We start from the raw sequence: 16316 nt of genomic DNA, 5'->3' as shown, positions 1-16316 counted from the left end.
TTTCACTCTGCCGCCTTTCTGGACCTGAAATCAGCTTTTGATTCAGTTTCTAGAGCTATATTATGGGATAAACTAAGGTCCACAAGCATTGACAAATGTTTACTGTTTCTAATTCAGGCTCTGTACAATCATACATCCATAAGGGTCAAGTGTACCTCTCAAGGTCACCTTACAGACTCCATTAGAACCAACAAGGGGGTCAAACAAGGATGCCTTCTTGCTCCCCTCCTTTTTAATTTTTACATCAATGATTTGGTTACACTCATAAATAGACCTGAGTCCCATCCTCCTAGGCTAGGCGACAAACACGTAGGGGTGCTTCTTTATGCTGATGATGCTGTTCTGCTCTCAAGGACTCCAATTGGTCTTAGGAGAGCTATGGGCTCTTTTGCCCAGTACTGCCAACAAAACAACTTAGAAGTCAACTATTCCAAAACAAAAGTTATGGCCTTTGCAAAAAATAAGACCCCAAAAATTTATCATTGGTCTTTAAATTCCATTCCTATCGAACAAGTTTCATATTTCAAGTACTTGGGTGTCTTTTTCCAGACAAATAGCCAAAGAACGGCTAACATAAATTCTGTTATCTCGGATGCCAAAAGAAGCTCAGGGGCAATTCAAAAATTTTACTGGTATAAAGGAGGTAAATGCCTGACTGCGGCCCTCAGACTATTCAAGGCTAAATCCCTCTCTCAGCTTACCTATGGAGCCCCAATAAATGTCACCTCAAATCTAAAGAGGCTGGACGCCGTTCAATCTAAATTCCTGAGAACAATCTTACAGGTGCCCCATGGTGTCCCAAATGCACTTTTCAGAACTGAAACTGGCATGATTACAGTAGAGGTTGTGGATTGCAGTAACCCTGTACTGGCTAAAATTAGTCTTCTGTCCCAAAGGGCTCACAAGTCTAATATTATTGGATGCCTTTGCCCCCCCCCCCCATGGCTTAGGGTGCTGGATAAGAAGTTACTTCTACACGGTCTTTCCAAACAATACCTGTGTTCTATGGGTTACGAAAAAGCTAAAGTTTTAGTAAAACAGAGGATATTAGATACTGCAAGGCAACATGACATAATCAGAATAGAGGAATGGCGAGTTCTTTTGGAGCCCCCCAATATGGTAACACCTATGCCTTATCTCCTCGACCTATCAAATCAGGAGTACAGACGAATTTTTACACTAATGTGACTGGATGTTTTTCCCTCGGCAGTCCTTGAAGGGAAGTTTTAAAAGATCCCTTACGAGGAAAGGATTTGCCCCTGCTGTGAGGAAGGGATAGAATCATTAGAACACATTATATTTGATTGCAAGGTGTATAGCAATCTTCGCAAATCTCTTCCTCTTTTTTCACCTTTGCTCCTTACCCGTAGCCAAAGGATATGCATTCTGAGGGGTTTCTTTTCAGATAGACACCCTGAGATCACGTTTCAGGTAGCCAGATTTGGTTGGATTGCTTCAAGGATCAGGAAATCCTTAGTGGCTAAGTGAATAATTTTATTGTACCACCAAGAATTCTAAAGTTTATACTATTGTATCATGAATGATTTTACCCAGGTATTGTGAATGGTTTTATTGATGTTTTATTTTCTTCTGTGGTACCTTTTATTGGTGTCTTTGTTAACTGCTGGTCATTGACCGTGGAAAATAAATTACTACTGTATGGATGTGAAAGTTGGACAGTGAAGAAAGCCAACAGGAAGAAAATTGATTCATTTGCAATGTGGTGCTGGAGGAGAGTTTTGCTGATACCCTGGAATGAATTTTGTATGTATTTTTGATTGACTATTTATTGTATGCATATGCACAATATTTATCCTATATTTAAAATTATTTAAAAATTGTTAAAATTGATTTGTCGTATACAAAGTCTCTATTGGAGTACTGTAGTTCTCTAGTAAAGAGTCCAGTAGCACCTTTAAGACTAACCAACTTTACTTTAGCATAACCAACTTTACTGTAGCATAAGCTTTCAAGAACCACAGTTCTCTTTGTCAGATGCACGAAGAGAACCGTGGGTCTCTAAAGCTTATGCATCTTCATCAGATGCATGAAAAGAACTGTGGTTCCTGAAAGCTTATGCTACAGTAAAGTTGGTTAGTCTTAAAGGTGCTACTGGACTCTTTACTGTTTTGCTACTACAGACTAACACAGCTAACTCCTCTGGATCTGAAGTTTTCTCTATCCTTGGTGGGGTTTCCCCTCTTTTCATTGTAGAATGTTGAGATGCTGAGAACATGCCAAGAGGCTGGATGCTCTTGCCAAGCTCTTCGAACGCCACATCATCAAAGCTCTATTCCTTCCCATCACTATAAATAGACAGCAAATGTTTAGCCATTGGCAGATGACATTTCCAATGAGAGAACCGGCAAAGCCTCTGACTCGGTGCTGAGACATGCATCCTCTGACCCTTTTCATCTTTGCAACCTGCTCATCCTCTGTTTGGCTGGTGGAATGGAAGGCACTGGATGAATTTGTCAATCTTCCTGATCCTCACTATGAATATACCTTCCTGGGGATACAGGAAGTTTACCTCCATATACTTGGATCCACATTTCATATCATCAATATGACATCTCAGAAGTGGCTAGATGGTAAGTAGTATGTCCAGGGTAGGAGAGTCTCATATGTCTTGGACTGGAAGAGAGGAAGGCACCATGTAGAATGTGATGAGAAAGACATTGAAATAGTGATAGCCTAGGGGTGTGCGATGAAAAATTAAGAGACTTTGTCTTCGATCCCATCCAGCACCAAGGGAAAGCATTGGTACATACTGATCTTCCGTACATTTTCTTCACCCAGGAGCCAGGTATGGTAAAATAGATGCTTGCAGAGTGGAGAAGGAAGCAAATGAAATCTTCTCACCTGCCACCATAAATCTCTTGCTCAGGAGGACAGCAAGTGGAAAGGAGTCATCTTATCCAACTCCTAGTCTTCCCAAGAATGATGGTTATTAGGGTACTAGTAACAAAGCCTGTTGTGGAAAAAAATACAATGGGCTCTAGAAAGGGGAAGGTGGGTAGGCAGCATTCTCTCCTCCTCCCTCACTGATCCTGGCCAGATGAAGGCGGGGGGGGGGGAAGCATGGCCACCTCCTCTGCACCTGATCCCAGCCGAGTGAAGTGGGGTGAAAATTGCCACTTGATCTGCTCCTGATCCCAGCTAGGTTAAGAAGGGACAGGAATTGCCTCCTACTTTGCAACTGATTTCGGCTGGGTGAAGTTGGCGGGGCATTGCCGCCTGCTCCACACCTGATTCTAGCAGGTTGAACAGGTGGCAGGCATTGCCTCCTGCTCTGCTACTAATCCCAGCTGGGTAAAGGGTAGGTGGGCATTGCCATCTGCTCTGTGCCTGATCCCAGCTGGGTGAATGTGAGGGGTGGGCATTTCCACCTCCTACCCTCCTGATCCCAGCTGGGTGAAAGGCAGGTGGGCATAGCAACCTGTTCCACTCTTGATCCCAGCTGGATGAAGGTGGAGGGTGGGCATTGCCACCTGCTCTGCTCTTGATCCCAGCTGGGTGAAGGAAGGGAATGGGCATTACCACCTGTTTTGCTCCTGATCCCAACTGAGTGAAGGTGGGGGTGGGCATTGCTGCCTGCTCCACGCCTGATCCTGGCCTGGGCTTTCCGCCATGGCATGCTCACTGGAGGTCTGGTTGCCTCATCTGGACTTCCCTGTGCAGCAGTGCTCTCTGGTGGTGAACATGAAGCTGGCACACCTTCTCTCATTGCCAACCCAGCTGAGGCTGGGGCCAGTCAGGAAGAAGGGTGCCCAGGGCTCTGATCTGCTGCCTGGGATCCCACACCAGGAGAGGCTGTTGAGGGCACAGTGAAACAGCGGGTAGCATTGGGCCAAGTGACTTCAGCAGCAGTAGAAAATAGCCTGGGTTTGGCTGGAATGCCGATTCCCTAGGATGCTTTTCTGTGGTCATGGAGCTCACGGGTGGCCCAGATGCTTGGCGAGCTTCCCATTGGCTCAGCTGCAAGTGAGCATGCTGCTCTTGCGGGCTATTGCCTCTACTAGGCTGCTGTGCTGTGTGCTGCAGGTCTTGCAGACATTGGTCTCTAGTACTCTAAGATTGCCCACCCCAAGCAATTTATTTTTATGTCTGGGGGTACAAAAAGTGTGGAATGACAACCTCCGCCTGTGAGCCTACAGGGAGGCATTGTTGTCCCTCAAAGAAGCAATCTGGGACTAAAGGGGGTTCTTCTTCATATGCTGTTGTCATGCAATGAGCATTAAATGCCAGGATTACCATCTGCCTCATCCAAAGAGAGGCAGGTAGAGGGTTAAAACAACTGTCTGAAGGGAGGATGATTGGCATACTGTTCCCCCCCTCTCTCTGATTGGGCAATGAAAAGGTAACAAAATGGAGCTGACAGGAATGTGAAGGAGTGTCCATACCTGGAATCTGGCCAAGGAGGGTACGTCTGTGTGAGGAAAAGGAGAGAAAAATTTGCCCTTACTGTCACAGCTTATGGTTGACAAAAAGCTTTTAGTTGAACTAAAGTGGGAAAGTACCATAAATATTTGAAACTAAGGCTGAAGAAGACTATTGTGCCTCTTGCTAGTGAAGTATTCTGATCAACAAACAAAATTTACCTCAGTTTTCTTTTCTCTGCCTGTCTTCTTACCAACCTTGCCAGCTGAATAAATCTGCTGTTATCTTTTTGCACTTTTCTTAGCCTTTAGTGCCATTTCATTTTAAATGAGACACGGGCCTCTGCTTTTCCTCTACTTAAATTTGCACTGGGTAATAAGCCTGAGGTCAGCCGCTGTGCCAGTCCACAGGGTGCCTTTCTCTGGTCATGGAGCCTGTGGGCGGCCCAGATGGTTGGTGAGCTATCCATAGGCTCAGCTGTAAGTGAGCATCATGCGCTTGCAGGCTGTTACCTCACCTTTGGCTGCTGCCCTGTGTGCTGCATTGGTCTCTACTCCAAGAGCAGCCACCCCAAGCTCTATATTTTAACCTTTGGGGGTAAAAAATGTCAGGAATGACAGCCTCTGTCCATGAGCCTTGAGTGGGGAATTGTTGTCCCTCAATGAAGCAATTTGGGACTGTTCTCCTTAATATGATGTATAGAAAATTTCTTCCCTTTAAATTGTATTGGGGGATTGTATTTGAGGGTGGGGGAGATGATCTCTTCCCTTCTTCCATTTTCCTTCTCTTACTTTATTCTATTGGTCTTCCTTTCTTTGTCACAAATGGAGAAGACACCTTTTAGCTTCCTAGGTGATGTTTTGTTTGCTTGATAATGATGAGTTGCAACAAACATGGGGGCAGGGAAGGAGGGGCTACTTGGCTACTAATATGTATGAAAGTGACTAGCCTTGTCCTGAACACAGAATTCTGTGTTTTCCCCCTCAGAATCTGAAGTGGACAAACCAATTTGGTTTCATGAACTGACAGTCATTGTACCCAAAATATGGCGAAAGCTGGACACCTGCCTCCTCATAATCATCCCTGGAGAAAATCACACATCTGTTTCAAGTCACTTTTTCTTCAAGTTGTTCCAAGCATATATACCAACCTTATCTTTTTCGTACGTAAAATGGGCCAGTGACAGAAACAAACTCTATCTTAGGGGCAGTATTCTTTGCTAAGGGTGGAGTTGGGAGCCAGCAGTGTGAGAATTCAGGAGCATGAGACGCATGCCCCTAAGAAAACTACTTCTATCTATTTATTACATTTCTACCTCCTCCTTTCCTCTCAGGAAGCCAGAATGGCACACATGACTTTCTGCTCTCATCCATTTTAACCCCTCAATAACCAACAAGTTTGGATTTGAACCTGGCTCTCCCAATCGAACGATGCAATGCTAAGCAGAATTACACCTTCAAAGGACTTAAAAAGGTGTGATTGCTTAGGATTGCATTGCAATGTTTTAACTACTTGACAATACTTGTTCTTAATACAGAGTTCAGGCAAATGAAGGGCTGTAATCCAAAGCAAAGCCTTCAACAAGAGTTTCTAAATGTAGTTAGAGAACATATTAAAAGAAAATTAAAAATAAAGTAGACTGCAGGAGCTGCAAAGTGTTCCTATCAATCTCCACCAGAGGTAATATACTTTGAAAGCTCACTGTCTATTCTGCAACTCAGTATTCTAAAAAAGAAAACAAAACAGAAAACAGAACACGATGTATGTTCAGTTTGCAACCATATACTCAGAGAGACAGGAAGGTAAACGGAAACTCAAATATCCATGCCCATAACAAATGAGGAAAATTTTAATTTATAAAAAAAATCCAAAATTCAGTTCAGTGCTGCTCATTGAATAGTTTAAGGGCAGTGCCTTTGAAATGAAATGAAGCAAGAAAATGAAGAATTCTGCCCACTGTGCCATTGTACCAACCAGCTTTTAGGTGATCTTTGTGATATCTCTTTCAAAGAGGTTATTTGAGTGCATTTCCCTTCCAGTGCTGGAGCCCACGGTCTGTTTCCAACTATTCACTGGCCTTTCCTGCTTCTGCACGCTGAGATGCTGGGATTTTGTTCCAAATTGTGGGTCGGCAAATCTTCAGTAACAGCATAAAGGATAAAATGAATATCTGCAATGGGAGAGGAGAATTGGCAGAAACTATTGCCCTTCTTCTGCAAAGGAAAACTCTGTTGTGTCACTGTGTGCTTAGACAGATGTCCACACGTCCCTTCACATTTTATAAAAAGTCAAATACAGTGTTCCGTCTCACAGGAGGCAACTCTCTGCACTTGCCAGCCCAGTACATAACAATGACACCACATGACAGCCGAACAGCCTTAGGATTGTTTTTAAAACAATAATGATTTCCAAAATTATGAATGGGAAATAGAAAATGATAGAAAAGGTAACAATTTCTCCCTGTACAATAATTCAGAGAGAAACAATGAAGCAGATGAGCAACAGATTCAGGAGGGACAAATCTGTGGTGTAGTGGTTAAAGTGTCAGACTAGGATCCTGGATAGAGATTGGCACGAACTGAAATACGAACCAAAGTTCAGCACGAACTGGGCAGGTTCATGGTTCACGAACCGGCAGTCCATCAGAGCACATTTCTGATGAACCACCACGAACTTTAGGGTGGTTCGTTTGGTTCATTTTTTGGTTCGTCACTGCAGACAGCTTGGTGCTGGCAGTTTCCTAGACAACAGGGGATGGACTTCCTGCAGACCTTCTGCTGACACAGAAGTGATGATTCACTGACCTGGATGTGACATTTTCAAGAACCAAATGAACTGGGGCAGGTTTATGAAAATTTGTGGTTCATGGTTTGTGAAATGTGACGAACCACAAACTGCACGGTTCATTTTTTTCCCAGTTTGTGTTCATCTCTAATCCTGGAGATTCAGGTTCAAATTCCCACTCTGTTGTGGAATCCTGCTTGGTGACCTTTGACCAATCATGCACTCTTAGCCTAATGTATTTCACAGGGTTGTTAATGTGTTGCCTCATGCTTTGTGTTCCTGTTGGGGGAAATATGAAGTATAAAAGATGTAAATAAATAAATTAATTAAAATAACCTTTTCTCTCACCAAGTAATTAGCCTGCAGAATTCTCAACACTATGATGCAGTGAGAGTCTCAAGTTTAAATGACTTGAAAAGAGGATTAGACAAATACCATCTCCCATGGTGAATAAATGGTGGATTCATTTTTAGAGACAGTGTCTCTCTGTTGGTGGAGTCAATCACATGGGGAGGCCTCCGTGCCCTGCTTCTGGGATCTCAAGCAGCATCTGGTTGGATGTTCAGGAAAACAGGATGCTGGAGTGTATGGACCCATGCTTTTGATGCTCTTCCCAAAGAGAATGATCCTTGTTTTATTCTTCCAGAAGAGCCCAAGGGTTATTTTCAGAGAACTAAAATTGACCTCACTTTAGCTTAACCAACAACCATGTCATCCAGGAGAGCTCCCAAGCTGTGCAGAGTATTTAGCTAACCAGATGGTAAACAAACAAACAAAACCTCTACATTTTTGTAAAGATTACCAGCAGTTTTCTATTATTTATCTTCTTTTGAAATGTGCTTCATGAATATGAATAAACCTTGGATGTACAGTTTTATCCAATCCCAAACTATGCAATCTAGTGTAAAAATAATTAAAAATAGGTATCCAATGGCAAAAAAATTATCCAAGGCCGAGGATCAATCGAGACTGTTTTAGGTAACTAACAACAACAACAACAATATTCGATTTATATACCACCCTTCAGGACAACTTAATGCTCACTCAGAGTGGTTTACAATGTGTTATTATTATCCTCACGCTAATCACCCTGTGAGGTGGGTGGGGCTGAGACAGCTCCAAGAAGCTGTGACTGACCCAAGGTCACCCAGCTGGCTTCAAGTGGAGGAGTGGGGAATCAAACCCCCTTCTCCAGTTTAGAGTCCTGAGTTCCAGTTGTCTTGTTCCTAACTTTTATTGAAAGGGCTTCTGAAGACCATAGAATTTGTACTCACAAGGGAAGTGACTGTTGTCTCTCTGCAGGGTTGTAGCAGTGCTGAACCAGGTTCCCTTCCAGCCACTCACCTTCTATGTAAGTACCGAAGGGATTTTCCTTGTTAATACTTCCTTCTATCTCCAGTTCAGCCAGGAGGTTTCTTGATGTGCATCTCAGTCACATTACACCAGAGTCCCCTCAACCACAATGCTTCAATGCAGCAGGCTTAGAAGGTGAGAGGTCCTGGCAGCTACATTTCTAATGAAATTCCACCAGAAGAACCAATATCCTTTTAAATATTCAGTCAGGAAAGGCCCATTTCTTTTGCCAAAGAAGATCTAGCCTTTATGTTCAATTTTTTTGTGTGTGTTTCAGAATCACCCTTTAGGACGCGAGAATATTAAAGGATATGATATAATGGCATATTCCTGGTGGAGGTTTCTGAATGACTCTGCTGCACCCCCACACTGGCTTGTGCAATTCCCAATGGTCAAGGTAACCTTCACATTTGTGTCCTCCAAGGCTGGCTATGGGTTCCAGAGAATCCATTCTCTCTTTCACAAGTACCTTGCATTTGTCTATCCCCTTAATTTGTGTGTGTGTTCAGGGGTCAAAAATTGCTTGGATTCCATGTGACATGGGTAGACCATGTGTCCAGATGTATTGTATGATCAGCCCACATCATCTGATGCTGCAAGAGGTACTGAGGAACCCTTCAGGTGCTGCTGCCTCTACCTCCTTACCAGCCACTGTCTTCTCCTCAGAAAGAGGTGAGAAGGCAGAGGTCACTGTGCTTTTACTGGGACTGTGGATGAGGAAATCACTGCCATCCATTCCACAAGAAGGTATGAATGCAGCTCGTGCCTCATGCTGTCCTCTCTGCAGACATGGCGGCTGATTCCGCGCACATGACTAGAGTCATGTTACCAGTAGGCCTTCAGAAGACTCATATTCAATCATCTAAACCTGCTGAGAATTAAGGCCACCTGCATTTCAACAGAAAATGTCAAATAGTTTTACACAAATTAACAAATAACAATGATTTGACTTATGAATGTTTGGTCTATCATTATTAGCTTGGTAGATAGGTAACATGGAGGGCTTCATGGTGTTTTCCTTATATCTGAAGAGTTGTGCCTTGTAGGCAACCTCTGTGCAAGCATCTCCTACTCCCCATAAGGAGGCTATTTTCTTGTTCTCCCTCTGCAGGCCACAGTGAGAGCTATGGACACAGTTACAGACTACATAAGGAAAACATTTCATAAAAACATCACGCAGTTCACACTGACAGGTGTTTCCATGGTACGTGTGAGTAGCATGACTGACAGTCAGTTCATTGTCTCTTGACTGCATTGTGTCAGGATATTTGATTCTGTTGATTCTGTGTGGTGCCGATGTTAGAAGCTGTCCTCTGCTTTTATTTCTTTCCCAGCCTGCAGTTTCTCTTTCACCTGGGAAGGCCTTGAAGTTTCGCATTCATCATTTCTGCTGTGTTCTGCTGTTCGTCTATTAATCTTAGGCCATTTCCACATGTTGTTAAAGAGACGGCCCACTCACTGAACACTGGCTTTTTTTTTCACTCACTCCATACATCTTTGATTTCAAAGCAGAAACAGGCCGTTGGGCTTCTGTTTTTTCAGCATCTTTTCTGATAATGGAATTTCCCACACTTTCCTGTGCTGGCTAAAAGACACCGAAAAAATGGAAGCCAAGCTGCCTGCTTCCGCTTTGAAATCAGAGACATTTGGAGTGAGTGAAAAAAACAACCAGAGTTCAGTGAGCGGGCCGTCTCTTTAACAGCGTGTGGAAATGGCCTTAGCTAACTTTTCTGAAGGGGGATGGGACAGGGGCTGGGCTTAGAATCCTATATACGGTGTGCGCTTGTAGAGAAAGACCATTCCTGGCAAAGAATGTAATAGAGAATGCACTAGTAGCTTATCAAATAAAATGCTTCAACTCATGCAGTGAAGTCTTTGAAAGTTACTTGGCAGAGCCTTACACATTGCTGATTCTTTGTTCCTCATCCCTGCTGCATGCCAGTCTAACTCTGAAATAGTTGCTGGTGTGAAATACGTGTCTCCCCCCCCCCCCCACACACACGCTTCATTTACTCTTTTTTTCCATCTGCTTTCTCCTTCCTGCAGGGCGGCTGGGTCAGTTGGCTGACTGCAGCCGTTGACAGTAGGGTTGCTGCAATTATTCCCATTGGAATGGATTTTATGAACTTCACCGAGGTGAGATTCATGTTGCAGTCAAGTGTCCCTCATGGAGCTTTGTAAGGTGATGGCAAGTAACGAGCAGCAGAGTTGAACCTGCCATAAAATTGAAAACTGTATAGCAAATGTTTGGTTACATTCATGTTCTCACATTGCTTACCCATGGCTGTCTCTGGTTTCTCTCCCCACTATCTGCTCAAAAAATACCAACATAACAAAAAAGTGTTGCTGTCTTTGGTTGTGTGACAACACAATCCTAAGGAGAGTTATACCTTCCACGTCTTTTGAAGTCAATGAAGGGAGTAACTTTGCTTAGCTGTGCAAGGTCAGTGTATTGGGTCAGCTGAGGTGGGATGAGGGGAAGTTGTATGGCTGGTTTCAGTAGCATTTCCCCCTTGCACTTTGGCAAACCAAACTGGGTATGTTCATGTTAACTGAGTGTTCATCTCTGTGGCTTCTGTGCAAAGACCATCAGCACCCACACTGTGGTTTTATTTTGAGCACCTGTCCAGCTGGGGCCAGTGACTGAGTGGAGGTGGTTTTAGGAACTCAGGCCGCTGGCTCGCTCTCTGACTCACACCCGCATGGGGTTGCTCCACTGTCTCCACTGCACACACCATCAGCGCCCACACTGTGGTTTTATTTTGAGCCCCTGGCCAGCCAGGGACAGTGACTGGGTGGGGGTGGTTTGGGGTCTTAACACACCCAATCCCAGTGTCAGGGTTGCTTCTTGCCCCCTCACACCCTCACTCGAGTTTGTCCTCTATTATCCCCAATGGATCTCCTCTGTTTTGTTTTTTGCTTCACTGCACCACTATGAAGCATTTATGTCAGGCAAGATTGGTCATAGGTGGGGAAAGGGCAGAGAACATGGCCCATCGGAGACCAGCAGCAGCAGTTCTGCAGGGGAGGTTTGTCCAGCAGCAGAGACTCCCACTTCTGATCTGCCTACGGAGCCTGCGGAGGAGACAGAAGTAGTCTCTCCTCCACTGCCAGAAATAGACCTGCTGAAGCTGTTTGCGGAGGAGGAGGAATGGCTGGGGTTTGGAGAATCATCCCTGTTCTCTACATCCAAAACTTCAGGGACTCTCTCTTGTCTGCATTCCACCCCTCACTCCTTCTTTGTGGTCCAGCTCCACGCTGTGGCAGTCAGCCCTTCAATCTCCTCCTGAAACACCAAGTGCTGGCCACCAACAAGTCCCACATCTGGGAGTCCATCACTTCAAATGAAGGCATAAGGCAATTGGTATTGATGGCTCCAATTCTATTGAATGAGACTTTCCTGGGGGCACCAGCTTTGGGGCCCTATAACTCAGAGATCCGTATTGCAATCTTCACCAATCTTGGAGGGTGGCTAGAGGAGATCCTGCTGAAAACTCCCTGTGAGTTTGGGCTCTCTGAGCATGTAGGGGGCCGTTCTGGGTTCCAACAAACCACAAACCATGAACCAGTTCAAGTTCATTAAAGTTCGTGGTTTGTGAAACTGAACGAACCACGAACCACCCAGTTCGTTTTCCCCCCGATTCGTGCTCATGTCAACAGCACATCAAATGTAGCTGAATACAAATACTGTTTCACTTGCTCATCAAGTGCCTCATGAGGTTATTTGAATATTAATACCTACATTACAAATCAACTCCATTGGATTATTGCCCAGAAATTAGAATGGGGTGATGTGGATCCATGACACAGTTCCTGCAAGGCTTCTCCGTTGTTGGGGTGGAGGGAAGCACGTGTGGTCAAATGTATCTGAGTTCAAATACTGTTTCATTTGTTCATCAACTACTCTGGACAACAGCCAGTAAGTGCTTCATATGTGTCAACCATGCCTACCCAGCCAGCCACTATGTTGAATGGGCCTTGCAATATCATCAACAACAAAATTTCCTTTACTTTTTCTACGCCTTATTTGTGAGAACAGAGAGAGAAATCCTAAGCAGGACTACTCAGAATCATATGCAAGTCTACTCAATGAATACTCCCAGGAAAGTGGCTTTAGGATTGCACTGTGAATCATCCCATATTTCCAACATGTGCACACTATGCTTCCTTGCTTCAATGATCAGGACATGGTTGGTGGAAAAGATGGGACAAATGCCATCAGCCTAGTAGATGGCCAGCACAGAGCAGGAAATTGAGAACTAGAATCCCCTAAAGCACCTCATGAGCCTATTTGAAGATTCATATTAACATCCCAAATTAATTTCATTGAAGTATTGCCCAGAAATCGCACAGCAGAGCCATGTGGATCCCTGCCACAGTAAACACGGGGAGGGTGAGAGGTGTGGAAAGAAGAAAGGAGAGAGCAGCAACAGCACCAGTGCCGCCTCCTTTTCCTGGTTGCCTCTACTTGTCTGCATTCTCTCCCTGCCAGGGGCAGTGGCTGAGGAAAGCAAGAGAGAGCCGTGTTGTTAGTTACTTCCTTTTTACCCCCAACACCTTGTTCTCCAACCTGCTTCTTTTGTGGCTTGCAGCTGCTCTTGTCACCACCAGCTTCTTCCCTCTTTTAATGGCTCTTTGCCTCTCCCAATCTTCCACTGTGTCAGTGGAGATCCTTTACATTGTCCTGGTGTGGGGTGTTTCTTAACCCCTGGTTGTTGGGGGGGGGTTACGTTTGGGAGTTTTCTGCAAATCCTGAGGATTCCCCTCTGTTTTTTAAAAAACAATCTGTCCATTCTATTGAGGTTTTGATCCGCATTTGCTGGACCAGGTTCATAAATACGTATTTGATTTTTGGTGTTTGTGAAAAAGTGTAGGCAGTTTTATTGCACTGTTTTATGTACTGTGTTTTTAATTGCTTGGATTTTACATTTTGTAGTCGGCTTTGAGTCACAGCAGAAAAAGTAGGCAATTAAGGAAATACATAAATATCAGATTAATAATTTCAAGTTCATGTAAAAACTGAAGCATCTTGATCCTTTGTCACATTTCTCATTTTTAAAAAGTAAAAATTCTGCCTAATGCCATTCAGAAATTCAAGAAATTCTGACCTTCCTTCTAAAGTCTTTTCTATGGTATTGTGTTGCCAACCTCCAGGTGGTGGCCCAAGATTTCTTGGAATTACAACTGATCTCTAGGAGATAGAGATCAGTTCCCCTGGGGGAAATGACTGCCTTGGAAGGTGTACTGTATGGCATTTTACCCAGATGAAGTCCCTTCCCTCCCCAAACCCTGCACCCTCCAGGCTCCACCTCTTAAATCTCCAGGAATGTCCCAACCTGGACCTGGCAACCCTACTACATGTGCTTGTCACAAGCTGGCAATGAACATAATGTATGATGTAGGTATAAGGTAATCCTGTATAGGTATAGGGTGATCAGGGGATGGGTAGAAGGTCACTTGGGACTGATTAATCACTTTCCAGCAATTAAAACTAGCTCTCTGCCCCATCTCCCGTGCTACTGTGATCACAGTCTTATATTTCCCTCTAAACCTAACATGGAAGCTTCTCTCCTCTTCCTCTTGTGTGTGAATGAGGAGACAAACACATGCCCATTTGGTGGACAGGATCACAACAGCATCAGGGGCCTTTCTATTTGCCTCTCCTCCTCCTTCGTGTATGCACACACTCACCCTTGATCTGGATGGGAACAGAATATGTTACAAATTTTTTCCTCTGCTATTTGACTCCACCAGGGAAATTGCAGGGATAACTATATTTTTCAATGCAGCGCTAGTTTCTGTTTGGGATGATGGTTGTGTCAGGGAAACAGTGGAGGAATGCAATGCAAATCTCTTCTGAAATTCTATAAATTTTGATCTCTTCTGAAATGCTATAATTGTTGTACATGCTTCCAATTTGTGAGTGGCTCCAACCGCTGAGCTATTATTTTGTGACTTGCTCCACCAACAAATGTGCCATTTTGTGATGGGTAGCTCCTCAGGTTGCTGAAAATAATTACACAGCTCCCAGAAATATTACTTATTTGTTCGTTTGTTTGTTTAATGTATGTCATTTATAGTCAGCCTTTCTCACTGAGATTCAAGGCAGATTACATAGTGTGAAATTTGTACAATTAGTATCAAGGACATTTTCCTGCCTTCTACCAGATAATCCTTAACTTTTGCCAGGCTTTTAAACAATGGCCTCTGCTCTCTGTATTGGCTGACCTGATTCTAGAACCTCCGTGTCTTAAAATACTGGGCTCCACATTCCATCTCAGTTGAATGTACCCTTACATGCATCCATGTTTCTAATTTTGTGCAGAATTTCCACCACCAATACCGAGCATATTGTGGCTGGTCATATATGTTGAGACCCTTCTATGAGCTGAATATAACTTGCAAGTTGGACACCACCCGTTTCAGTGACCTGGCTTTGCAAGTGGACCCAGTGGGTGAGCAAATGCTATCTTTATAGAGATTCACTTATATTCTGGAGGAAAGGGAGCTGCTGTGGGAGAGAAAGTATCAGAAGAGCTGGTTGAAGTCCTTCTGTGATGGAAAGAGCAGCACTTCTCCCTCTGTGTTGTGCAATGGCTCATCTTCCATTTTGCTTAACTGGAATCAGGATCTGACTGGGACTTTCATGCACCTGCCATGAAAATAATCACTGGCTTTTCCCTTTTCAGCATACAATGAGCGGTATAAAAACATATCCAAGTACATAATCGTGGCATCAGGAGACGAGTTCTTCCATCCTGACAACTCATATTATTACTTTCCCCAGCTAGAAGGCGAAAAATATCTCAAGTGAGTTTATACTCCTTCTGAAGGCCAACCTTATTCCTAATGGAGGAGGGGATGCGAATGGCAAAGTTCTGAAAAAAGTAGAAATGTTGTTACTGACAATCATATCAATTCTGTCAATAAATCCATCCTTTTCAGACGCTCCCTTTTTCTAAGAGCCAAGCTACAAGTGACGAATTACACTTGCCTGGCAAGTGAACAGACTCATGTGTATTCCTCCCTGTTCACTTGCCATTCATTTGCCATTCAAGTGAATGACAAGTGAACAGGGAGGAATACACGTGAGTCTGTTCACTTGCCAGGCAAGTATAATTCGTCACTTGTAGGTTGGCTCTAAATGGAGTACCTTTTGTGCACTTATCTGGTACATTGATCTTTTCATCCCTAAGCATTAGATGAAGAGACCTGTGGTTCTTGAAAGCTTATGCTACAGTAAAGTTGGTTAGTCTTAAAGGTACTACTGGGCTCTTTTTTTTTTTTTTGCTACTACAGACTAACACAGGTACCTCCTTTGGATTATGGTTACTCAGTTTTTACAGTCTATGGGTCAATTAACACGAGAAGTGTGTACTGAAAAATTGGTTGATTCTGGTTCAGTAAAGCCTAATCAGGAAGAAAATTCAGCATTACCTAAATGCCAGGTTCATTCCTCAGTTCGACTCGGCAATAGGAAGCAAATTCAGTAAAATTCGGCCATTGTTTTCAAAGGGAAATGTGATTTAGGGCTTTATGGGGACCGGGGGGGGGGAGGATTTTGACTGAATTTTACCAGATTTGCTGGGGACCTACCCCTACCTATACTCTAATGGCTAGGCTGGGCATGATGCCAGAGCCAAGCCTTGCATCTAAAATGCTGTATTTTAATATTTATATCCACCAATTGAGACATTTTAATTGTATATGGAATAGTGTTTTAATGTTTTTATGTTTTTATTGTTTTTAAACTTTATATAAAAATTGGATGTTGTTACACCGTCCTGAGCCTGTCTGAC

At 43.7% G+C, this 16316-nt stretch overlaps 1 protein-coding gene across 1 annotated transcript; it reads left to right on the top strand.

The window, feature by feature from the left end:
* Nucleotides 1-3630: 3630 nt before the first annotated feature.
* LOC129326320 (autocrine proliferation repressor protein A-like) lies at nucleotides 3631-15331 on the top strand. The gene is made up of 7 exons (XM_054974474.1): nucleotides 3631-3827; nucleotides 8467-8515; nucleotides 8795-8914; nucleotides 9629-9721; nucleotides 10564-10653; nucleotides 14843-14972; nucleotides 15207-15331. Exons 1-7 carry the CDS (start codon nucleotides 3631-3633, stop codon nucleotides 15329-15331), a joined length of 804 nt encoding a protein of 267 aa, XP_054830449.1.
* Nucleotides 15332-16316: the final 985 nt, after the last annotated feature.

This window comes from Eublepharis macularius, chromosome 3 (assembly GCF_028583425.1).
Source record: "Eublepharis macularius isolate TG4126 chromosome 3, MPM_Emac_v1.0, whole genome shotgun sequence".
NCBI lineage: Eukaryota > Metazoa > Chordata > Lepidosauria > Squamata > Eublepharidae > Eublepharis > Eublepharis macularius.
Note: the sequence above shows the minus strand (reverse complement) of the source record. Positions and strands in the feature narration are given on the sequence as shown.

Coding starts and splice junctions, on each gene's coding strand:
- LOC129326320 (XM_054974474.1), top strand. CDS start 3,631: ATGGCATGCTCACTGGAGGTCTGGTTGCCTCATCTGGACTTCCCTGTG. Junction 8,516..8,794: donor TCCAGCCACTCACCTTCTAT/GTAAGTACCGAA, acceptor TGTGTGTTTCAG/AATCACCCTTTAGGACGCGA. Junction 10,654..14,842: donor ATTTTATGAACTTCACCGAG/GTGAGATTCATG, acceptor AATTTTGTGCAG/AATTTCCACCACCAATACCG.